We start from the raw sequence: 26,126 nt of genomic DNA, 5'->3' as shown, positions 1-26,126 counted from the left end.
AGATCCCAGTGGTTTAATACTTGCCTCTTTTCCTTTGTAAACCTACTCAATCAGAACAATTTAGAAGGAGTGGCTGCCGCCAGCACTACTACTAAAAGGTCACCACCAGTTTATGCAAAGCCAAAATTAGCTACCGTAATTCCATTGTTCATACTAAGCAGGGCTTACTGTTCAGCCCCAAATCACAGCAGGAGAATTTACAGTCACCTCCACACCTCTCTCCTCTCTTTCATTGCCTGACCTCTTCCTACCATATAAAGTCAGCTGCCAAGCCCAGCTTAAAGGAAACAAAGGCATCTTGTCTAGTCTGTGACCAAGTTTCATTAAAAAAGCTCAAATTCTACATAACAAGCAGCAGAACAAAAAGCCATGAAGTTATTCTAAGGAGTAAAGGTTTGCTACTCAGATTAAGTTCACAGCTTATTCCACCACCGCCGCTCTCGGGTTCCTCCTAATTACTTTTCAGGTGTTGGATTTACTGCTTTAAAATGACTCTAGTGAGTACTTTATGGATTTAGCAGCTCCTGGATGTAGCGTTCCAAAACAAATGCAATGCAGACAGGTACAAGTGCTTTGCAGAACCACAGCAGACACATCTCTAACAAGCTCCTCTTTGATTGCAGAGAAAAATCATCTCTTTACCAGCTTTGCTTTCTCAAAGCAGAAGTGTGGCAGATGACGCTGGTTCACGTTCTGCTTTTGCCACCCAAAACAACAGTAGGAGTGTGTAGACTTGCCCAAAATAGTCAACAAAACGACTGAACTTCATGTCACTCGAGCCAGGAATTAAACACAGTCTCTGCACAAAGCACACTTAACGATCCTCTCTTTGGCGGTGGAGAACAGGCTCCCTGCTTCTCCCTCCCATCACAAATACAGTCTTATTTATCATCATCAAAGTGGTTTTGAAGAGAACAAAGGTAAGAAGAAAAGTCCTTTCCATTAGGACTTGCACCGCCACCCTCGGGCATCTATCGGAGGTGCTGGTGCCCCACATCCAACAGTGAGGCTCTGTCGAGGTGCACAAGCCCAAAACGTGCACAAGACCTCAAGGAAGTGCTCTGAAGATGAAGACTCCATGGCCCAAAGGTTTCCAAAGCCCACGTTACACAGCTCAGCAGCTCAGGAGGACCTCTGCTGCACAGGGCATCTCCTCCAACTTGCAGCCCTGGACTGCTGTCACACTTGGCTTTGGAAGGCCAGTGCTCAAGCCCTCTCCATGGAGAGTCGTGGTTTTCCAGACAAACACTGTTTGAATAGATGAATTCTGAGCATAAAATCTGGGAGTCCTAAAGGCAGCACATCCCATGGCTCATGGAAGGAGCAGATACTCACACTAGTGGTTTCGGGCCACTGGGATACCAACCATCTCTGGAAGGATGCTTCTGTGGCTGCCCTCCTTAGTCTCCAAGGCACATCACTGACCAGGTTATCACACAGTCACTGCCATCCTGACCAGCCTGAAGGCAACCACTGCGGGTAAATTAAAACCAGCTCCAAGCTGTGATGATTTGCATCCTGCGTACACCACCAGTAACTGTGCTGGCAATGACTGACCCATTGCCACGGCACTGAGAACACTTGTGTTCTGGACATCATAAGCAGGTTTTAAGTGGGGGGGAAGGTGGTGGGAAATGGGCACAATTAGTCCAAAAAAAATGGAGTTAGATAAGAGACACAGCCCATAGACAAGGCAGAAGGGTGCACAATTCAGTTGCAGCTACCTCTGTATTTAAGGAGGGCGATCAGAAGGAGAAAGGAGGGGGCAGGGGATGAAAGAGTCCACAATCACATTGTTAATTCAACTAACTAGTGAAATCAAGCAAGTAGCTCAACATAAAGTGATAAATTCAGGTATGCATCAAGTTCTTACACTGCCCCCAACCCACCAACTGTTGTTAAACACCCAAGTTCCATGGCGAGCCTTTGATGTTCCAGTATCTGTGCAAAGTTTTCCATAGGTCAGAAATCACATCTCCTTCACTGACAGCTTTTAATTGAAGAATCCAGCATTCAACAACAAACTCACCTTTTCACACACGCCTGAATTAAACTCGTGATTCAGAGGCTGCTTCTATAGGTCAAGGTTGCTCGGGTTCATTGCTTTGTATATTGCAGTTTAAAGAAGGCTCTAAATTCAAGGTTTTTAACTTTTTAATCTACAGGGAAAACTTCCTATAAACTCAGATTAATGACTGCTAATGCACTGAAGAAAGGAAACCAAAAACCTGCCTCCTACTATAAAAACAAAATAGTGTGGCCTCTGTTTCTTTTCTGATAAGAGTCTTAAATACCAAACATTTAACTGCATAATAACATTTACTGGCAGCCAGGCAGCCTGCTTAGCAGATACATAAAGCAGGTAAAAGGAGAAAAAGTTAATTTCTTGGCTGAATGATTCCATCGGTAGCTATAGGGCAAACTAGAAAGTCTTTTAGTAAAGTAGCAGTTGATTCTTCTATCAATCTGCAGCACACATACTCTTCCAAGGAATGCATTAAATATGAAAATCATATCCCGTTATCATCTGTTCCCAGCTTTCAGCCCAGTAAGCTTTTCTTAATGAATGCTGTAGCCTAAGGGACAAGCATGCTGTTGGCTTTGCTGAATAATGGAGTGATGCTGCCGCTTTTGCTTATTCCAATATCGACTGGCTGAGGGGGTTTCACACATAGTCACAAGTGACTACTCTTGCCAGCATGCTCCAAGTTATTACAAGATGTTTTTAGACATTTCATCTAAAAGAGCTTTACTGCTTTTAGTGAAGAAAACAGCTATGGTCTTGAACTGTATCATTTATATGGAGATAGGAGGAGGGATTAGAAGCCTGCGTTACCGCAGATATATAGCGGAATACATTTAAGTATTCCTTGTCAGTCTTTTTGTCTGTTCCTCAGATAGGCAATCTCCTTCTGCTGCTTCTGAGGAAAGGTCAAAACGCACAAAATTAGAAAGACGCCCTGCGAATCGACTGCTGCATTTTTAACCATCATTCATTAAGAACATTCCCTCCTCGGTCAAGACCGTTTTCACGCTGTTTGGCACAAAACCCCACACGAAGATGGATACAAGCACTTAGAGCTCCCCCTCTCTAATTCCAGTTCTCTGGTTGAAATAATTTGCACTTTTTGCCCAGGTTCTTCTGCTTCACCCAGGCGCTAAACAATGCTCCACACTGCACACGCTGCAGCACAACTGCCCAGCACAGCCGTGCCTGCTCCTCACGCAGCAGCACATCAGTGTCACAGAACACATTACCCCCTCCTTCCCATTACCTGCTCCATGTAGTCCCATTCCTTGTCACCTCCTGCTGCCAAGTCAGCCCCTCCAAGCACTAACACGCGTTTGATTTCTCTTCTGTACGATGCCTAAATGTGAACAAATGCATTACATAAAATTGAAGGCCAAACCCAAAAACCCCAAAGCATCACAAATCAAAATGTTACTTTGCAAGCTGTGTCTCTAAATGCCGTGCCCTGGCAGCAGTTTTCACTTGGGCTATGTGTAAGAAGCCAGAAACCCCATTTTCCCCTCCTCTTCCTGCTCCCCAGCACAACTGATGCTGCCTGTACACAATCTTCTGCAGGTTTTTAACACACATTTATTCATCCACGTAATTTAGAATCCTACAAAATAGGAATAACTTGTTGACTCCAATTTATTTCATCCCAACAAGCATGTGCAATGCCAGATGATTCCTGCTGTATCCAGACAACGACTCTGCTGCCTCAGGATGAAGGGAACTTTAGAATTTGGTTTAGGTTTACATGCATCAGCTTACAACTCACTGACGGAAAAATACATGGCAGATGTTAGAGAGCAACCCAGCAGGAAAGGCAACTTGCTGTGGTGTTGCACAACCACCACACACACCGTCCCCACCTCCACTCCACTGTTTAATTGACCAGACGTAACGTGCTCATTGTGGGACTACTGCTTAAAAGCCAAGCACAGGCAGCACCTATAATTAATCCTGTTTGTTAATAATCGTAAACCCCAATAACAAGTTACATCGGCCCTGAATAAAAGCACTTCAGGACCTACTCTGCACCAGGTAATATGCATGAAAATACGGCTTGGAAACAATTAACTTCACCAGCCCTGCTCTCCACTCCAGTGGCGCGTTCAGCGACTCCGCTATTGCCCAGGTAACAGAAACTGCTCAGAAAGCTGTAAACACGAGTTGAGGAAACAGAACCTAACCACATCCTAAAGATGCTCAGAACAAACTCCCATGTAACTGCAGGACTGTCCCTGAAAGCTGACGTGGATTTACTTGTACTCGACACAAGTGACCCAAACACGGGGGGAAAAGTGAGTATTTCAGAAACAACAGAAGTTCTGTCAGCTACAGCCACATAATGAAACATGCACAGTCATGAAAGCACTCCTAAAGGGCATTCTCCCTCAAGGAAGAGAGAAAACAGTGATCATGTCCTCCTGTGTACTTCCAGAATGGATTCAACCATTACAGGCTCCATAATTCCCATGCAATCCATGACAAGTGGCTCTTCAGAACCATGACACAGAGGCTACGTAACCTGGGCTTTGTGAACAGCTCAGAACGAGGAGTCTAACCTGGCAAAACTAAAATGGATGGCACAGGAACATCAAAATGGAAGCAGTGAATGGAACCCTGCACCCAGATCAACCCGTGGCACAACCACGGCTCAGCCAGTACATTACAACCTATCACTACTCAAACTGGGCTGTGGTAGGGCTGCTTGGGAAAAAGATCATCCATAAAAACAAGAGTAAACCTGCATCAGAGCGCCCCTGTCCTGCTTGGCTTTGAGGGAAAAGAGAAAAGAAAAGGGGGGAAACCACACAGCCCTCCAGGAACTGCCTCTCATCTACCGGTAACCAAGGAAAAGGGGCTCTGTGAGCATCACCAGATCCACCAGGCATTGCTGGGCTCTAGCTGTGCCAGGCACTTGTTAACGTGGGTGTACAGCCATGGGGTGCCCACCAGGCCACTGGTTTGTCAGCGTGGGAAGGAACTGCTGCCCCCAGAGATCTGCTTCTTTCCTCACTTCCAAAGGCAGGGGATGAGCCAACAACCCCCACCGAAGTCAAGGGCAGCACCTCCCACGTGGCAGATGGCCCTGCAAACCTACCAGCATTTATGAGGGAGCCTTAGTCAACAGCTAACATCAACCCCAAAAAGTTTGGGGTGGGTTTGTTTGTTTTAGCCACAGTACAAATTGTATGAGGCTTGTTGTCACATTATAGTGATGTGACAACCAGCTTCTGAGGATTCAAAAGGGACCAAATGCTGCATTAACACCCTTAGTTAAAAGCACTGATGATTTTTAGAGAGGAACAAGGCTCACACCTCAGGTTGTACATTTAGCTACTGAAAAAATGGAACTTTCCTAATGTAAGAACTGCACACAAAGGGTTTCTTGCCCTTCACAGTGATGCAGTTAGTGAAAGCCAAACCAGAGCACAGGAAAAACACACCACATAAAATAAAGCACTTTGTTGCTTCTACATCGCTACTCAGACTAAGCTCCAATAACACTTCCTGGTGTGCTGTTTCCAAAGCATATTAAGATAAAAACTTCAAAAACTACTATAAAGTAAGGTTTGCTTGTTTGATTTCTAACTTCTACATCACTTCACGCTTTTTCCCCTTCCGATCCCCCTGGTTTTACACTGCAGCCCAATTCTTCCCTCCTCTTCAACACATCCTTCTACAAGATCACAGTCTACGTTTTACCGTTTCGGATCAAGCTGTGCCTGTCCCGGAAGAGAAGAGAGGGAGGAGAACGGCTCACCCTGAGCACACTGCTCCCCTCCCAATTCAAACAGCATCCCAGAGAAACAAACCCAATCCCAGCAGAGCTCTAGAGAGCCACACAAAGTAGGGGCTGTCTCAGTACCACATCACAGGGGCCTAAAATCCCACAGCCGATTTGTTTCCTTCCCTCCTCTCTTCTGGCAAGTTAGAACAGGGGAATGGCAAGGGACAGACATAGCCCCTGCTGAACCCTCATGAAGGTGCTGCTGTTCCTTGCCAGCAGGTGTAAGCACATTTCCCTCCCAAATCTTGCCTCCCAAAAAACTCCAAGTATCAGTGGCATCAGTGATAAGCAGGGCCAGGACTGACTATGGATACTCAGGGTGTTCACACCAGCTACATTAGAAACATGTCCTGAAACAACTGCCACAACATGTATTTGATATTTGTGAGTAATAAAAGCTTTACTACAGTTAAACTTACAGCTTTATAACAAAGCCTTTATGAAACTATTACAACTCAAGTCTTTTTGTCCTAACCTAGACAACCCTGATTTATTATCGCTAAGGCTCCAAACACGTTTCCACATCTTTCTGATCTCTGTTCTCCCTTGCTTCCAAAGAGGCTCACTTAGAAGACTGCACAGAGCTCTGTGAAGCATTGCTGACGACCTCTGCAGTTACAGCAGGCTCTGCAGCAGCACATATCAGCAGTTTGGGCTCATTTCAATTCCACAACATTACCCCTTTAAGCACTCCAGAACAAACAATGAGGTATCACTAACATCTGCAGCCTTGATGTGTATAATGCTCAGACAAAACCTATTTAGCCACCCTGTAACAGCAGTAAACACTAGCACATTAGGTCTTATAGAAAGTTACTTCCATCTTCTGAGTCATCTCCAAGCTTGAAGCTTTCATTCGAGCCTCAAACTGGTCAAACTCCTCCAGCAGGGTCTGGTTCCGCAGACGAGCTCTTTCCTGGCGCTCCTGTACTTCTTTCAAGTAGTTTTTCAGCTTCATGTATTTTAGTTTCATTCTACAGAGGAAAAATAAACTGTACTTGAGTATGAAAATAACCCAAAGACAGCTATTACAGCCCCTTTTCCCCAGACACACATGAACTAACTCTTCTGTGGGAGCTGCCCCCCATAAAACAACAGACACAATTTTCTCACAACCATCCAAAGCCTCATACAACTGACAGGATGCCTGCTACGTAACTTCAGCTTTGGACAGGGGCCTGGTGTTCAAACAGGTAAAGTATATTCATTAACTCTTGCAAATTTGTTCTAAATGGACTACGGTTTAGTCACTTATTTCATGAAATCCAAATGAAAACTGCATTTAGAAGAATGTGCTCTGGAAGCCCAACTGTAACATCAGGGCTAAGTTTACGCAACTGCTTTAAGGTGATCTAAATCCCACCAAAGGGATCTCTCACTCCCGGCTTTTCTTTCTGTGCCAATGCTACCTGCCATGCGGCCAGGTCAGGCCAGGAGTCATCCAGCTGAAAATCCATCTAAACCAGCTCTCATCCACCCAAAACACACATCCACTTCCAGCCAGACCTACCTCCTTACCTGCTTACAGGGCAGCCACACAAGGGGCCTGGCCAGTACTGCACCTAGCCCTCAGTCCCTCGAGCCAAGATGGAAAGGTTGCCTCAAGAACTTTACAAAACCCATTTGAGGAGAGGAATGGAACAGTGGCTGAGGCACTTTCCAGCCCTCTTTTGTTGCTGTGCGTTTTGGTTTGTGGTTTATATCCCTTTGGTTTATAGGTTAGGATTTGGTGGGGTTTGGTACAGACTGTATATACAATTTACATTAACAGATAATGCAGAAAATCCAAGGAGCAGGAGCAGACCCTAGAATATCTGCTAGGATTTCCTGAAGCTTTCAGACCATAGGATCCCAGGACTCTGTAGCACAAACTATGCTACAGTGATTCTATAGAAGTTGCACAAAACCAATTTCTTGTTGGTTACTACCAACATAACAATATTTTAGCATTAACAGAATAAGGCAGTTCTGTTATTGCTGAAGTTATTTCATTAATAACTTAGAGACAAGAACCTTACATTATACTTAACATATGAATTTAAGCTGGTTATAAAACAACCCTTCATGATTACATTCTGAAAGCATTCCACAATACCCAAGTTTTTCTAAGTAAAATAACCTATAAGAAGCTTTTGAATAGGCTTACAGGCATGCATCCGACCTCCTGTATTCTATCAGGTTGCTTTGTAATTCCATTCTTTCGGCTTCACTGGAAGAAAACAAACAACATACAGTAAGAGAAAACTGTTTCACAACTTATATTTGACAAAAGCAGGAAACAAAGCATTGTACAGAGCACAACACCTCCCAGAACACGGCACAGGAAGGCATCAGCATGTTAAAATAGGGTTCTGAGAAGTCCCAACTCTTTCCCAGCTTACAGACCCAATGTGCTACCCAAGTGCTCTATCTAACAGTTTGCACTTAAAATCAAGCACCCGTTTCATATCTGTGCATCAAAGCCAAGTACATCTACTAGCACAACCTGCCAGAACCCACAGGAGGGGAACAGGCAGAAGTAACCACCCCAAGTACCTACGGTTGAGAAAATGCCATGTGCCATCTGTATCTGCCCAAAGCAACACAAGGCCCGTGGGGATGATCAGGCTGCTGGAGGACAAACTCCATAGGCTGCCATAGCCAATCTATTCCAAAGAGCATCTATTGTGAGGAGGAGGAGTAAAGCTGAGACTAGTCAGTAATTACAAACTGCACCTGAAGATGAGCAACTATGCCATGAGTGGTTTATGGGTTTTACTTTAATGTGGTTTTAATTTCATGTTTCTACATTAAAACAATCAATTGCTAAGACAGAAGCTTCCAGAAGATTCACATCACAAACCCTGCAGCAACCAAAGCAGTGCCCCAAGCTGCTAATTGAAACATAAGATCAAATTCTTATTAGCCTAAGGACCTGCACACTGAGGCACACACAGCCACCTCCTCCTGGCTGCCCGGCACAGAGGGAAGCAGGAGAAGAGACCCTTTCTACTGCTTACTCCGAGATCAAGGCATCCATTTTAGCCATCTGCTCCTGCCACTGGCTGAAACAAGATTAGGGTTTCGTGTCATGTATGCAATTTAAAAGCCACGCTTCATCTGGGATCTCATCCTTTCAATTTCCTTTTACATGACAGACAGCCAAGTAAAAGCAGATTTCAAGATCTTGTTTTTACACTTCTAGAAGTAATTTTCCTGACTCTGAAGAACACCGATATCCTGATGGGCACAAAAGCCCATGGACATGAACAGCCATTGGCTCCAGTCCTGTTTCTCATTCTCCGATACCAGGGGTAGCACATCCCATCCTTCAGCTCCTGAAAGTTTCCTTTCTGCCAGCGTGGGCTTTCAGCATCCCATTCAACTAGGCTGTTACAGCTATTTAGACAGCGCATGAACATACAAGCAAGGTCTCCTCAAGGCAAAGCAATACAAAACCAGCACCAGATAAAAGCCTCTCAGCATCACCGGTACGGATGCCTGGGATGGTGAGTGCACAGCTCGTGCTGTTCTGCAGCACAGCTCTGCCCCAGCACTGCAGCAGAGCAACCAAGACTTGGCTTGTGGATTTGCCTGCCCAGGTCCTGGCAAGGTTCTGTGTGTCAGGGACTGAAGAGAAGCCTGAAGCAGAGCAGGGATTGCTCCAGTCACTCTGCTGCACCGCCTCCTTTTTTACATGAGGAATCCCCAAAGCTCCCTGCCCCACTATGTCAGCTCTTCACACACTTGCACTAAAACCCCACAAACAGTTGCTCATCAACCTTTTTCCTCAGATGAGCACAAATAACATACCTCTGAAGGTTTTAAGGATCCAGGTGGCTCGTTTTCAAACAGCCCCGAATCTCCAGTCTACAGAGAAAGAGCATTAGGTTGGGATTTGGGAGCAAAATTCACCTCCCTGCTCAGCCACAAGCTCTCTCTAATCTCTGGCATTCCACCAGGCATCCATCTGCAGCAATATTTGATCCCTCACCTCCCATTTACACCAGCAGAGTGAAGATGCCTCGGTATTTTCCAAGACACCAGGCCTTCGTCTCTTTGTGCTTCAGTCCTGCATCCATAATGCAGGAATAACGGTACTCCTGTCATGACACCCTGTTGAGATAAGTGCACAGAAAATTGTGCAGCACTTGGGCACAATGCAATCCTCCCACAGCAGTAAGAAACACTCTCTTTATGGTTGTTTTTCTCCCCCAATCTGACATTAAATCAACTGTTGAGCACCAAGCCTGCTCAAGACACTGGGCCCCTGGGTTAGAAGGGGCCCGTTTAACACCTTCATCTACATAGAACTGACCCCCGCAGGTATGTCTGAAGCTAATAATCCTCCCTGGTATACATCCTCCGCCCAGGACATCTCAGTATTTGTACAGTTTACAGCAAATCACCCTTAGCCTGAAGCATCTGGCCTCCCTGTCTGAAAAGCAAAGCTGATTGCAAAGTTAGTCACAGTGTTAAGTACAGCACTTAGTTACCTAATTCATTTACTCCATTACTCACACACTCAAACCCTGCCTTTCTCACCAGCAATCACCAAAGATTAAGTGCTGAGTAATCACAACATGGTCAGGGCTATATAAAACACAGGGTAAACTGTCCACCCCATTTCCTTTATTATCTTTGACACCTCAAACCTAATCCGTTATCATTCGGCACACAAGAGACACCCCTGACCCGCACAGAGACCTATGCATGCAGTAGCTTTATATTTAGATTGGATAAAGGACCAGTATTAAGAAATAAAACTGACCAATGGAGTCCAATATGTGCAAAACCCCCATAGGTGTACCTTAAATCACAAGCTTCAAGGCAGCCTGTGCTGACTATCAGAAGCATGCATCAGGTAGCTAATTTCTCAAGCACTTCAGAACTAAGATACTTAGTTCTTAAGAACTAAGAAGAAGAAAAGAGATTTTAAGAAGAGACATATGAGAAGAGGGGGAAGAGCAATCCTCATGAACACTCCCTTCAAGTTCACCAACAGCCAAGGAGCAGCTTCCCCACCACATTCGACCTCTTGCTCAAGCACAGCTGTGAACAGGAGCAGGATGCAGCCCAGGGTGGAACAGCTACTGAGTACTTCAGGTCTTGGAACAGCAGACTTGGAGTCAGATCAGTGCAGAATGCCGAAGCTGAAGCACCGCAGTAATTTACTAAGGATTTCCTATTCCACACTTTAAAAACTTGTTTAGATAAAAGGTCACTTCTGGAGAGGCAACTGCCTCTGCAGCACCATCCCAGAGGTGACAGCAGCATGCAGCTGGTGTCTGGCATCAGAAGGACTCCTGTTTGTCAGCACCACCAAGTACAAATAACTCCCAAACCTTTCGGTGCAACTGAACTGGGCAGAGGAGCTGATACCTGAAGCGTGCTACGTGCCCAGAGGTTTCAGAGGAGCTGAAGAGGGACAGCCCATTTGTGCAGCGCCAGCTCAGCCCTAGCTCAGACAACAGAGAAGCTACAAAAGAGGTGACCAAACGCCACGCAGACCAAGCTCTCGGGAGCACAAGACACCTTTCCTCCTAACATGGGTGATATGTGCACACAAAGACACAGCTTAAAGCAGCTCCTGATCTAGAACACACAGATTTTAACCTTCTCTCTCCATTTTCTAATGCCACAATTTAGGCAGTGTCTTCCCTACCAAGGGACACAGCTTTCCATGCAATTCCTAGACAATAAAGGCTGTTCAGCCTGGAAAAGAAAAGCTGCGTGGAGACCTCAGAGCAGCTTCCAGTATGTGAAGGGGACCTATAGGGATGCTGGGGAGGGACTCTTCATTAGGGACTGTAGTGACAGGACAAGGGGTAATGGGTTAAAACTTAAACAGGGGAAGTTTAGATTGGATATAAGAAGGAAATTCTTCCCTGTGAGGGTGCTGAGGCGCTGGAATGGGTTGGCCAGGGAGGTTGTGAATGCTCCATCCCTGGCAGTGGCCAAGGCCAGGTTGGACAGAGCCTTGGGTGAGATGGTTTAGTGTGAGGTGTCCCTGCCCATGGTAGGGGGGTTGGAACTGCATGATCTTAAGGTCCTTTCCAGCCCTAACTATTCTATGATTCTATAACAAAACACACTTTGGATAGCCTTACTCTGTCTTTTAAACAGCAAGTTATGCCAGTTTGCCTGTGGTGTTCCAGACCAGAACAGGGTACCAGTGAAGATACACACAGCAGCTTGGCAGAAGCACTCATCTACCCACACGGTTCTCTTCTTGTGGCCTCAGCATTGTTATTTCTGCTAACACTGCACACCTGAGACCCAGAAACCAAAGTGTTCTGTGCTGGACAGAAAACAGGTACTGCTTAAACAACCAGCTCCCTATCAGCAGGCATCCTGAGAGGCTTCCTTGGGCAGGCACAAAGTGCTGACTGACCCCAACTACTGCATTAATACAGCGAGTAACAGGCCAGGAGCATCACTGATGGTGTGCAGCTCCTGAGGAGCCGCTGGTGACTGAGATCCCCCAGGCCACGGCCCCTTTGCACCCACTGGCTTCTTCCCTGAAGCCAGATCCCCCAAAGCACCTGTAAATGGAAACACCCAAAATAACAGCTATTAAGGATTGAAACGTCACCGATAGGGGAGGCATCTGTGCGCGTCCATTCACCTGGCCTGCACTGAGACACCAGCACTGATGGTCTTTGCCTGTTGGTTAAAGTAACAAGTGACAAAGTGACTATTGCCAGGAGTGCTCCGGGAGCACACCAGCCTGGCAGTGAGAGCTCTGCACCACATTCATGGCCCCACAGAATCAGCCAGGTCGGAAAAGCCCTTCAAGCTCATCCAGTCCAACCCCTGCCCAGCACTGCCAAGGCCACCACTAACCCATGGCACTGAGGCCTCGTCTCCACGGGCTGTGAACCCTTGCAGGGACGGTGCCTGCAGCCCTGCCCTGGGCAGCCTGTTCCAATGCCTGAGCACCCTCTGGGGCAGGAATTGTTCCTCAGCTCCATCTAAACCTGCCCCCCAGCACCCCAGCGCAGCACTGCGCCCCCGGAGCCGCAGAGAACACAGCGGTCAGGCGCTGCCGGTGCCCTGGCTGCTCCTGCTCCCAACACCAACCAGCGCAGGGACCGTGCTGAAGCAGCAGAGCACAGACGGGCCCTGCCCGCGTCACCGCGGGGGACCAGGGGCAGCCCCGTCCGGTAACACCCCCGAGACCCGAGACCCCCGTTCTCCTGCTCCTGCAGGATCAGCGGTACCCGGACCCCCGGGTGGGCCCGGACAGCAGCGCGTCCCCTCGGGACGGGCACAGGGAGCTGGGGGAGCCCGCGCGCCCCTCACGGCCCTTCCCCGGAGCGGCGGGCGAGGCCCAGCGGGGGCCCTGGAGGGCGGAGCGGCCGCTGCCGGGCCCGGCGCAACGCAAGGGCCGCTCGGTGCCTCACCTGCGGAAGAGGCGCTGCGCGGGGGAGCCGAGCTCCGGGCTGCGGGGGGAGCCGGGCCCCGGGCTGCGGGAGCCGCCGCCATAAAGGGCGCCGGTGCCGCTCATGCCGCGCTGTTGACGGCGGTGCCCGAGGCCCCGCTCCCGCCGTGCACCGCTGCCGGCCCGCCCCGGAAGCCCCGCCCCGCCCCGCGTTGCCATGGGCACCGGGCCGCTCCCGCCGCGGCCTGCCCCGGGCTCCCACCGGAGCATCCCAAGGCCGCGGTGTGGGCCTGGGCTGCCGTCCGCAGAGCCGGTAAACCCGCGTTCTTCCTGCAGCTGGGGGGCGATGGCTTTAAACCCCGGTGGAACGGCTCTGGGGCCCTTGCGGGCGGCCGGTGCTGGGAGCAGAGCCCAGCCCGCCCAGAGCCGGGTGGGCCGATGGGTGATCCCCGTGCCGGGGAAGGGGAAACGGGGTCTTCGAGAGGCGCTGGGACATCAGTGCCCGTGATAACGGGGAGCTGCGGCAGTTACAGCGACAGGGACCCCCGTTAGCCGCTGCTTTTGGTGCAGAGGGCTGATCGATGTACAGGGCCGTGTACAAGGGGGGATAAGGGAATTCTGCCTGTTCAACACAAAGCACTGTTTGCAAATACCTGTCAAGCGTGCCATGCAGTACCAGGACTATGGGCTGTTGATAAGGGGGAGAAACAGACTGGTAAGGGGAAGAAACAGACTGATAAGGGGGAGAAACAGACTGGTAAGGGGAAGAAACAGACTGATAAGGGGAAGAAACAGACTGGTAAGGGGAAGAAACAGACTGATAAGGGGAAGAAACAGACTGGTAAGGGGGAGAAACAGACTGGTAAGGGGGAGGAAGAGTTACTTAGTTCCAGTGAAGACCAGCTTTGTGGTCTGGACTTTGACCAGACTCCTAAAGAGCATGCATGAGGGCTAGAGGTGAAAAGATCAGGCTCGAGGAAGACTCATTTACTTCATCGTGAGCCCCTCGCCCATGACCGGGGGGAGCGCTGCGCAGGCGCAAAAGACCTTCTAGGTCATTATACTACGAAGCAGGGATAGAACATGAATATGTATAGGCTTATTGTGCAACCTCATGAATATATATGACTTTAGAGAATAAATGTAGAGGGAAACAACACTGAGGTACGCATGCCTTTGGAGGAGCGATCCCCCGTGCGTCTCAGCGCTGAATGAAAGCGTACCTACTTTACAGCTTTAACCAGTTGTGGAGTCTGTCTGCGCATCACTTTCACCGAGCTGACTGCACACTGTGGCTTTCAGGACAAAACCGAACCAGAAAGTGCAAGTGGCCTTTTTCCATTGCACAGAGAGCAAGCATCCCAGTGAGATCCCGACCCCGGCTCCCCTGAGCGCCCACGTCTCCAGCGGGCAGAGCTCGTCCGTGTCCTCGCACCAGGATCCACGGAAGGAGCCACACCGCGGGGTCAGCCCTGGCCAGCCCTGCTGGTAAAGAAACAGGAAATAAAGGTGCTTTTGTTTCATCTCCAGGTAAAAAACTTGGATCCCTTTGAGAGCCGATTGCCAAATCAGTGAGTAAATTCCAGCGCCCCAAGAGCACCTACAGACGCTGCCAGTGGTTGGCTTTGAGGAGAGACACCGCATCAATAGGCAAAATTGCACAGAGCTGGGAAATGCTTAAGCATGATTAGAGCAGCAATCAGGGCACAATTAGTACAGGATCATCATAATTACTCTTCATTAGAACTTCTGTGCAACAACAGTGTCAGTTGTGGTTGGGAGGGAGCAGCAGAGGCTCCGGAGCTTCCAGGCTGCCATGGGCCAGGCTCCTCATATCCCTGTTCCAGTGGTTTTCAACATCCTCAAACAGAGATAAACCAAATTTACATCACACAATCCCAGCCTGGTTTGGGCTGAAGGGACCTTAAAGCTCCTCCAGCTCCAACTCCTGCCACGGGCAGGGACACCTTCCACTGGAGCAGCTTGCTCCAAGCCCCTGTGTCCAACCTGGCCTTGAACACTGCCAGGGATGGGGCAGCCACAGCTTCTCTGGGCACCCTGTGCCAGCGCCTCAGCACCCTCACAGGGAAGAGCTTCTGCCTAAGAGCTCATCTCAGTCTCCCCTCGGGCAGGTTCAAGCCATTCCCCTTGGCCTGTCCCTACAGGCCCTTGTCCCAAGCCCCTCTCCAGGTTTCCTGCAGCCCCTTCAGGCACTGGAGCTGCTCTCAGGTCTCCCCTTCAGGAGCCTTCTCTTCTCCAGGCTGCCCCAGCCCAGCTCTGAGGTGACACAGCTGTACTTCAGAGACCCCAAATTAGCTTCTGTCACTTGATGAACCACAGCTGCTGCCCAGTTTACCCTGCACGTATCCACGATGAATAAATGGCTCAATGAGGTTTGGGAGGCTCCAGCTCACATGAGAGTTTCCCTATTCCAGGGAAAGGCTTTGCTGGTCCAGGAGCCTTTTCTTGTCAAGTTCATATAAACTCTCACCTAATTAAAGACACACTGTGTCTTCTCAGCCTTGTGTTCACTAAAAGTGAGGCTGTGCTGCAGAGACCTCTGTTGCATCACGAGGTCACATCTTCACAAGAGCCAGCAGGTGAAACCTGGGTCTGAGCTTGCTGAAATTCCTAAAGGTGGGCATTTTTCCCCCAGATCCTGACTTTGCAACCCAGGACCACCACAGCTTTGGCCTCTCAGCTGCAGATCCCTCAGACCTACTCGAGTTACTTGTAGGACTAAGGCTTCTCTGGAGCCTTTGTATCAGAGTGATGCTCCTGCTCAGCCGTGGGGACAGATAAATGGAAATAAAAAGGTTTTCCTGGTTGCTTCATAGTTGCATTACTTTTATTCCCTGCACACGGTTACTCGTACCAGCTCTCATTGGGAATACCTGCGTCAAAATAACCACTCACCCCTTTGACACTGAGGTGAGACCCAAAGCTGTTACTTCAGGATGCTCAGTATGAGTTCAGGTGAGCCACGAGAGCTGCTCTGTTGGGCTGACACCTATTTCAAACGTGTTGCTGACTGCCAGAGCACAGGAGTGCCCAAAGCTGCACGGCTCTGACCAAGAAAACGCTTCCCTATGCTACCAATCTGGCACTTTTCAAAGCAGGCAAAGCGCCTGGCTCCCCGCAGCCGGCACTGGTGGCACGCCAGGTTTGGGTCTGCAAGGTTAAACCTCAGGGGCTTGCTGAGCTAATACCTGACTTTCCCATCTGAAATGACAACCTGCATTAAGGCACCGGAAAACCTCATTCCCAAACTCCCATTTCCAGGTTTCAGCCGAAAGGGCTCAGCCTCCACCCTCCAGCCCCAGAACCACGCTGTTTATGCCTCCCGGGCTGTCCTGTCCCTGGCAGTTGTTGGCTCTTCCCTATGGACCGTGGTGCAATAGATGTGAGGGGCCGGGGTCTCACCAGTAACCTCCTGACCGGCATCCTGGCAACAGCTCCCCAGCCCTGGGAGCGGAGGAGGAGGAGGAGCAGTACTGGGTTTGTGCTCTCCCGTCAGCACTTGATGACTCTTTTAGAATGTTCTAATTTCACTTGAAAGTAATCTGATAGGAGCTGTAAAAGTGCCAAAGAAATCTGCCTCCTTCTGCCTTATAAAGACACTTTGAAATGATGGGGTTTCCCCCAGTCGCTGCCAAATTAAAGCATCCCCCGATTCCAAGGCCTGGGTTGATATGCACTCATCTCAGCAGCTTTACAGCTGCCTGCTTTCCTCTGGAGGCATCACATCATGCATGAAGGTGCAGAGCTGGCCTCACTCTGGCTGCAGGGCACTCACCTGCAGGAGAACAGGGGGATGAGAGAGAAGAAAGTGAAGAGGAAATGACCTTTGTAGGGGGAAAAAGGGGCTGAGGGCTGGGTGCCTCCAGAGCCCGCCTGCCTCGCTCTGCGCCACCCCGTGTGCCCACGCTCCAGGATGTGGCCCTGCTGCAGGTCCATGGTGGTTTGCAGGCACCTTCCTTCCTGTGGGTGCCCAGAGGGTTCTGTGGTGCTGGGAAGGGGCTGGTCAGTGCTCCGAGGCATGGCTGCACGTAGGACACTGGAGGAACGCGCCTGCACTGCTGCATTTCAGCTACTGGGATACATTTCTGCTGTTGGGCTCTGCCCCAAGATCCCTGCTGCAGTTTGCCTGCCCTGCTTGTCTCTTGGCTGGTCTGTGCTTTTGCTTCCCAGGTGCTACAGATGATCCATGGATATCAGCTTTGGCCTCCCCCTCTCTGCTGTAACCAGCCCTTGGCATCTATCAGAGCTCACTGCCATGGGGCGCAGGGGTTTTCCTGAGTGATGGATCCTCCCGCAGCACGTACCTGCTGCAGACTGACTGCCACAGCCCTGGATCCAATCCTATAGGATGGACAGGTTGCTCCTTGGGCTTGGCAAGAAGGGAAGCTCTTTATATGAGGCAGAACTTGTCGATGTCCTCTCGCAGGGTGTCTTGGGACAAAGCCTCCCCCCCTCACACTGCTGCTGGGTGACGATGATGTTTCAGTGATGAGCTGTTACAGATTGAGGGCCCTCTGATTTCCCCCTAACTGGGTTTCACTTAACTGAGACACACAAACGCTGCTTGAGAAGGTCTGGGTTAGGATAAACCAAATCACGACTTCAAAAGCATCGAAGAGAAATGCCTGATGGAAACCCAGAGGAGAGAGTGGCTGCAAGCCCCAACGCCTGCAGCAGGCACATGGCTGAGACACGGAGAGAGCCTGACCGTTTCCCTGCCACCAGTTTGCTGCCAAACACAGGAGGGGCTGGTGAGTGGTGGTTTCTTGGGAAAAGGATTTGCCTGGGATGCACCAGATTTCCCTCTCTGCACTCGTGACTTCGGGCAGTGACCATGCACTCAGCTTGCCCACGCGTCAGGGCAGGACCAAACGCATCCTGTGCTCCCCAATTAGATTCCTGGTGTCTGTGTAAAAGACGTACCAAAGAATTTCCATAACGCACATACAAGTCTTCCTGTTCATGACTCAAGTCCCGAATGAAGAGCACTAATAATACATCAGTAATCAGAGAGCAAATAACAGCAGCCAACGTATCTCAGCAGAGCAGTTGTGAGGCTCCATTTCCGACTGTCAGTGTCGGTGCATGGAAACAGGAATTAACATGTTGAGTTTAAGGTTTAAATCTTCATAAATTTAAAGGGAATAGAAGGCTTTTATTAAACGTTACAGCTCCCTGAAGCCTGCTATTACACGTTCTGAGGCACGGATAGACAGCACGCTGGCTGATGGAGGAGGGCTCTGCTGTCGGCAGGACAGGTGAAGTGCTGACACCGGAGCCGATGGTAATGGCTGATTGAATAAGAACCTTAAGAGCAAGACTACAGCATTTAAAACTATATAATGTTTATTAAGAACACAAGGGCCTTATCCAAAGCCTATTGACATAATTGAACAGTCCCTGGTAATGTCATTGCCAGTGAAGTTTGAATTAATCCCAAAGAATTTAGATATCAGCACATGCCATATGAGTGCTTTTTGAGCCTCCTGCATGGCACAGGAAGCTCCAAGACCAGAAGGGATCAGCTGTGACCTGGCTTTTCCATGGCCAAGGGTCTGGAGGGGAAGTCTGGCAGATTTCGGGTCTCTGCTTTCCCAGTAATCCAGAGTCACTCCTGTTTCTACAGTGTAGACACGAGGAATTAACCAGTCTCCATCCAAGCATCTGTGGTTGCCTGAAGAGAAAAGAGGAGGTTGATGCTGTTGATTTTCCTTGTCCCTGGAGAAACGAGACCTGAGTTTAGGTTTTCTGAGATGAGAAACATGAGGCTGGATTAGAACTGGACCACTCCCAGCAGACCAAAAGTCAAAAGGCTCTACTCCTCTCTGAGAACATCCCAAACCTTACACCTTGGAGTGCCCTGTACCACTACAGCTTCAGTTGAAACCATGGGATGGAGGATGTCAATCACGGGGCTCAGATCTGCCCCTGCCAGACTCAAGGTGCATGGCCGTGTGCTCATGGCACACTGCTGAGCCTGTGGAAGCAGAGCTGGGATTTCACATTCCAACATTTTCCTGGCCACAAACGCTCTGGTCCTTCACACCAAGTCAAGATCCTGCCATGTTTCTGCCAGGATCCTCTTCCTGGACAACAGCAGCTTCAGAACCAGGAAAAACCAGTGTTATCCCCAGCTCCCCATCCACCATCCGTTTCCCACCTCCTGTGATCCAAACACTGCTGCTGCTGTAAAGGACAGAGATCAATGGATCAGGCTGTTTCACCAGCATTTTAACAACTGTGTGGATTAATCTCTCGTGCTGACTGAAATACCAAAACCCTTTCCCTTCTACAAGTCATGGAAAATTAAAGGGGAAATATAAAATAACTGGGGAATTCCTCCAACTGAACTAGATAGTGTTTTCCTCTTAGCACTGCACTTTGCAGCGGCCTGGTTTGAAGTCACTCTCTGTGCTGATAGGGACAAGGCTTTTAGACAAGGTAAAAGCCTGTGGGATCCAAAGCCTGGCTCAAAGACAGGGATCCCCCAGCCCATTGTCTGCTTTGATTAATGAAGCCTTTTGCATAGTGAGATAAAGCGATGTTTCCCGAGCAGGGGATGCTGCTGCGCAGAGCAATATCAGGAGATGAATAATATTCGATACGATAAGGACATCAGAAGCTAATCTGTGCATTACGGGATTCTGCTCCAAACTGCCTCGAATGATATTTGTTTATTTCCTAATTGTCAGCCACTCTGATGCACTCATCGCCAGGTTCAACAAGTGCTCCACGACACAAGGGCTGAGACAAAGAGAAGCTCCAGGCTGGTTCGGGGCGGACGCTGCTCCAAAGTGGTGGTGCTGCTCTTCAGGCTGACACACAGAGCCTCTTGGGAAGCCCTTGCTACCAAACCCCCAAATATTTAAACCCTGTTAAAGACATCTGCCGGTTATCAGTGACCTTAAAACAAAAGGCAGAGAGTAAGGGAAGCGGCAGCACACATAGAAAACAGATGTGCTCCCTGAGCTGGAACCATGTGTGACCCTGCACTCATTTCTGGTCACTGTTTAGTCACTGCCCCTGTTTTATTTTCCCTCCTGCCTGAGGTCTGGAGCCCGTCTGGTGCTGGAGAAGCCTGTTTGTGCTTCAGCAAGTGCATTCTGCAGGGCCAGGCCGCATTTCACGTGGGGTAATAACTATCTGCTGCTCCTCCGAACGCTTTGGCTCTTTGAAATCCAGCTCCAAGTGGACGCGGTGTTTCCCATTTCCTCTCCCAAACCACCACGCTGCTTTTCTGTGATTTATTAAGCTTTCTCCCCTCTGTCCTGTGCAGGAGATTGTCCTGGTGATGCATGAAAGGATCCACACCTGCAACTGTTCATTCATTTAAAAGCAGAAGACGATTCAATTAATTACACTGCGCTGCTCAGAGTGCGGCACCGCTGGGCCCTGCCTCTGCACTTCCTTTAGTGCGTGCAGCAGCAAATAACCACACCAGCAACAGGGACCTGAAGCAGAAGCTGGCAAAAAAATAAAAGGATTGGGAAGAGACGGAAAATATAAAATATTCCAAGGTGCATTTAGATGGTGCTCGAAAATTCCGCCTGGATAAGAAAGACCCGTGTCAGCAGGTGGGACTGGTGACCAGTGAAGGTCCGTGCTGGCTTAGTGCAGAACACGGGGCTGTTTGTGGGGGCAGGAACCACCCAGGACACCTCCAGCTCCAGGAGGGTCAGAGCCTGGGAGGGACCTGAGCATCTGAGCGCGGCCCTCGGCCTTTGCTGACCCCACAGCATCGCTGCTACAGCCGGAGCCACCCGAGGTGTCGGGTACCGAGAGCAGGGTCTTGCCCCCGGCGCAGCACAGACCACTGCAGCCACCCAGGGAACTTTTGACCGAGCAAAGCCTTTATTCTTGCGCAGTTAATACACGCCGCTCGCCTGGTTTTCATTCCCCCCACCTTATCCCCCCCCGCCCTGTGAGAGATCACACAGCCGGTATCCCGCGGCCAGGGTGAAATCCGGGATCGTTGCACCGAGCCCCGCCGCCACCCGGGAGAAGGAAAAACGAAGGGGAAAAAGACGGAAAAGATGAAGGACAACCTCCCCCCGCCACCCAGCTCCGAGCAGCCGGAGGGGGCAGCGGCATCCTTCGACCCCTGTGGTGTCCGCGGCCGTTCCCGGAGCCCGGCGGCCGCTCCCGCCCCGTCGGAGCAGACTCAGGTGGGTGCCGCTCGCTTCGCCTCGCCCCCGCGCCCGCCGCCGTCCGGTCTTTTCCGTTTTCCCCCTTCGTTTCCCGCGGGCGGTTTCATTCCGGTGGATTTATCCTTGCGGCAGCGCGGCCCCGCTGCAGCCGGCGCAAGGGACGCTCGGTCCCGTGCTGAACCCGGTATCTGATGATGAAGGGGGACACGGCGGACACGCTGGGCCATGGGGACCGCTCCGTTCGGTCACCGGCTGCTCTGGGCCGGGCTTTCCTCCCCCCCATCACCCCTGGTCCCCCTTCCCTTACCGGGGCTACGGCGCGGCGAGGTGCCTTCAGCGGGGACCGTAACGCGGGCACCGGCCCCGGGCTGCTCTCGGCTGCCTGCAAAGACCGGAGGGGGGGATTAGTGCTGGGGTACCCCCCAGCTCCTGACGTACTCCCCCCTTTCCCTCTCGGGTGTCAGCCCGGCGGCGTTTAGGCCGGACCCGGGGTGTAAATGACAATCCTATCGGGAGTCAATTCGCTTCCCGGAGCCTTCCCTTCTCCTCCCAGACACTGTTATTTCAGAAATAGGATCATTTGATTTCATATTGCACTAAATAACACCCAGCCGCCTCAAATTGCCAGCTTCTTAAAAGCCACCCATCGGAATAAATTGCAGAGCCGCTCTTTGGGCTCTGGCTCCTTCCCCCCCTCCATTTTCCCTCCTCCTCCTCCTTCGCAGAACGGTATTTCGGGAACAAGCCGATGCCGCCGGACAAGCACCGGCTCCTTTCGCAGGCGCCTCAGCCGCTAACCCCGACCTGAGCGGGGTTTGCCCGTGGCAGTCTCCCCTTTCCCACAACCCCCCCGCCTTTCACCTCCTTTTTATCCCTTCCCCCCTTAATATTTGCCCCTTTTCCCCTATTTTCCTCTGTTTTCCCGGTCTTTCCGCGGGCTCCATCACCCGCACCCACGTCCCCGCGGGTCTCTAATTAGAATTGCGGGGTAAACGGTATCACCCGAGGGCTCTGCGGTGGGGGGGCGGTGCTGGTGTTTGTGTCCGTGTCCCCGGGATTGAAGGCAAATAAATCCCCTTTCCCCTGCTCCCCCCCCGCCCCAGACACCAACCAAGCGGGTTCCCAGCGCCGGCCCGCGGAGCTGCTCTTTAGCTGCTGGGCGCGGAGCTTTGCTCCTCTTTTCTCATGCTAATGGAGCGCATTCAGCGCCGCGCCGAGGGGCGATTTGTAGCGGAACAAATCCCCTTGTTTGCCGCCGCGTGATTAATTGATAGCGTTTGGGGGGGTCCGGGGAGGGCCGCAGCATCAGTTGGCTGCCGGGGGCTCGCAGGGGTCGAGGGACGGACCGGTCGCATTATTCCTCCTGTTTGTTTCCCCTTATTAGAAAACCTGATGAAAGAATAAGGGCCGGAGCCTGTTTTAAACAGTGACCGACCAGAGCAAGCACCACCCCGCTTACAGGAAGGGCCCGAGCTGGGGCCTTGGTTCCATATGGGAAAAGAGCTCTTTTTAACAAGGATTAATTAAATCCTTCATTTCACCTGGGACCACACCACGGACTTGACGCCAACCCCCCCCAATGGACCGAACAAATTGCCTTTATTCTGCACCGTTAATTACGGACAGAACCGGGCAGGTCCAAAACCCTCCCAGGACCCCGGCAGGATGAGGGGTCCCCTGGTCCCAGTCCCACCAACACCCACCCTGGCTCAGGGTGGCCTCTGTGGTCTCCTGCTGTCACCCAATGCTGTGCGGGCGGCCTTGGGCCCCTCCATCCCTCCTGGTGAATAAGAAGGAAAAGGGAAAGAAGAAAAGGAAGAAGGAGGACAAGAAAAGGAAGAAAAAAATACAAAGAAGAAAAAAAGGAAAAGAAAAAGAAGTAAAAGAAAAGGAAAAAAAAAGAAAAAGAAAAAAGAAAGAAAAAAAGGAGCAAAGGACAGAAAAAGAGAAAAAAAAAGAAAAATAAAGAAAAAATGAGAGAAAAAGAGAAAATAGACAAAAAGAGAAAGGAAAAAAAGAAAACGATAAAAAATTGAAAGGAAGAAAGAGACTAAAGAAAGATAAAGAGAAAAAAAAATGAAGGGGGAAAGACAAGCAAAGAGAAAACAAGGAAACGAAGAAGGAGAAGGAAAAGAATGAAAAGAAAATAAGGAAAAGCAGGGCAGCAGCAGCCACGTGTGGAGCTATTCGGCTCTTGCCCGTCCCCCTCCCCGTGCCCCCACTACGTTAAAACCTGTGCCCGTGCCCCCGGGGGACAGTGCTGTGAGCGGGACCTTCGCTGAACCAACCCTGTCCTTTGCTCCCCACAAACGGCCTTTTCCTCCCCCAGATATTTCCTTTTCAGAAGGGGGGAGAGGGGGAAGAAACAACCCCCAAACTGAAGAACAACAGGAAAAAAAGAAGGGGATGTGGGGGGAGAAAAGAAAGAAACTGTTCTCCTTTCTTCCCCGGCGCAGGGTAATTGATAGGCTCTATCAGAGGTCAGGATTTGCATGAGAATGAAGAGCAGTAAATTAATTTGATATTCCATGCACATCTCCAATTATTGCCGCAGACCTTTGTCTCGGCGGCTGGCAGAGAGGAGGTTCAGCTGCTCTTCAACCAAACAACATCTGTGCAGTTCATAATTTGATAAACAGCTCATACAAATAGTTTGTGAATTATCTGCCAAGCCAACGACGGCTCAGCCCCCAGCCCTTGGCACGGGCTGCATCGCTCCGAGCTCCTTCCAGGGACGGGGGTGCCCCGGCAGACATCTTCCCTCCTTGTCTCTTCCATCGAACCGGCCGCGAACAACAAACCCCCCCTCAGGAGCAGTCTGCAAGGTGAGCAATCAGTAATCAATGGAAACCCCTGCCCGTCCTGCAGCGAGGGGCGGGAGCCGCCCGGGGGTACCCACACAAACAAGGGCCCGACAGCTCCCATGCTTGGAGGGTCTCAGCATCATCCCATTCCCAGCTGCAGGGCTGCTTCCCACCCTACAGAGCAGTTGGAAAGGGGACAGGCTTTCTGGGAGCCCTGGGGGTTCCCTGCCCCAGTCTCCAATGGGGAATGGCTGAAGGAAGCCCCCTGAAATCCATATTCCAGCCCGAGGAATTCAGTCCTGCAAAGCTGAGGTGGCTCCTTCATCCACCCTGGCATGGAGGTAGAGGTCTGGCTCCGTGTTGGCCAACCACCAACAGGTACAAGATACACGATGTACCTTCTGGTGCACCCTATGGTGACAAATCGAGCCGCTGGGATTGTGCTGACATCCTGATTTATCTTTAAACGCACATTTACTGCACACCAAGAGCAAGGACTGCAGGGTGGTACCCAAACACCCTCCGTGGTGTGATGGGGATGGTAACCTCGTAAAGACATGGAGGCAGCTGTGGAGCTGCATGGCCAATGAAGGTGAATGGAGGGGCTAATTGGGACCAGCGTAGGGCAATCTGCACAGGGGGTCCTGCCGCGTACCGTGTCCTTACAACCACCCCAGGGACGGTGACTGCAGCCCTGCCCTGGGCAGCCTGTTCCAATACCTGAGCACCCTCTGGGGCAGGAATTGTTCCTCAGCTCCATCTAAACCTGCCCTGGTGCAGCTTGAGGCCGTTTCCTCTTGTCCCATCCCTTGTTCCTTGGGAGCAGAGCCCAGCCCCTCCTGGCTCCATCCTCCTGTCAGGCACTTGTAGGGAGCCATCAGGTCCCCCCTGAGCCTTCTCTTCTCCCCACTGAACCCCCCAGGTCCTTCAGCCCTTCCCCATCCCATTTGTGCTCCAGGCCCTTCCCACCCCAGCTCCTTTCCCATGAGCATTTTCCAGCCGCTCTTCCCCAAGCCTGGAGCGTTCCTGGGGTTCCTGTGGCCCAAGTGCAGGCCCCAGCACTGAGCCTTGTTGACCCCCATCCCATCGGCCTCGTCCCCTCCATGCAGCCTGTGCAGAGCCCTCTGCAGGACTCCTGCCCCCAGCACACCAGCACTGCCACCCGCCGTGGCGCTGCCTGGGGGTGCACTTGATCTCCTCCAGCAGATACAGACATTAAAGAACACTGGCCCTGGCAGCAAGCCTGGGGACATCACTCACGACTGGTGCTAACTGGATTTAACTCCATTCACCACCATTCTGTGGGCTCGGCCGCCCAGAGGGGTCTTACCCAGCGAGCAGTGCACCCGTCCAAGCCACAAGCAGCCAGTTTCTCCAGGAGAATGCCATAGGAGATGGTGTCAAAGGCTCCACTAAGGTAGCTCTCTGGATCCTCTTACCAGCTCTTATTGTAGATGGGTGCCACATTTGGTAACCTCAGCTGGGAGCCCCCAGGTGAGCCAGCACTGCTGATAGATGATGTGGCTCGAGGAGCACTTACAGCAGCTCCCTCAGCATCCCATCCGGCCCCATAGACTGGTGTTGTCCCAGTGGGGTGGCAGGTCACTGACCATTCCTCTTGGATTATGGGTCCTCGTTCTCCTCCTGTCCCTGTCTTTCAGCTCAGGGGCTGGGCACCCAAGAACAACTGGTCTTACTGTTAAAGATGGATGCAAAGAAGGGAGCAGTAAGAAATACTTCGGGCTTTTCCTCATCTTTCCCACGCACACAATAAGGGATGAAGATTCTCCTTAGCCCTTCTTTTGTTGCCAATGTGTTTATAGAGCTAGGTTTTATTGTCTTTGATGGCAGTAGCCACATTAAGTTCTAGTTGGGCTTTGGCCCTTCTCATTTCCACCCTGCACTCATTCTGCACCCACGCAGCACTCCTGTTGTGCCAATCATCCACCATCCTTCCATGATGGCAACTCTGTCCTGGTTTTCC

The 26,126-nt window shown here is 50.8% G+C and overlaps 1 protein-coding gene across 1 annotated transcript in view; it reads right to left on the bottom strand.

Annotated features, from left to right (window-relative positions):
• Positions 1-13,307, bottom strand: part of KIZ (kizuna centrosomal protein) — a 45,616-nt gene extending 32,309 nt beyond the window's left edge. Inside the window, exons 1-4 of the mRNA XM_062608250.1 lie at positions 13,193-13,307; positions 7,954-8,016; positions 6,625-6,781; positions 3,276-3,368 (exon numbers count right to left, since the gene is read on the bottom strand). Of these exons, the coding sequence (XP_062464234.1) occupies positions 3,276-3,368; positions 6,625-6,781; positions 7,954-8,016; positions 13,193-13,296 (417 nt within the window). The 5' untranslated portion in view covers positions 13,297-13,307. The remainder of the gene's footprint in view (positions 1-3,275; positions 3,369-6,624; positions 6,782-7,953; positions 8,017-13,192) is intronic.
• Between the last annotated feature and the right edge of the window lie 12,819 nt (positions 13,308-26,126).

This window comes from Pezoporus occidentalis, unplaced genomic scaffold (assembly GCF_034315485.1).
Source record: "Pezoporus occidentalis ecotype Australia unplaced genomic scaffold, CSIRO_AGI_Poc_V1 ctg10, whole genome shotgun sequence".
Lineage (NCBI taxonomy): Eukaryota > Metazoa > Chordata > Aves > Psittaciformes > Psittacidae > Pezoporus > Pezoporus occidentalis.
This window is presented reverse-complemented; position numbering and strand designations above follow the sequence as displayed.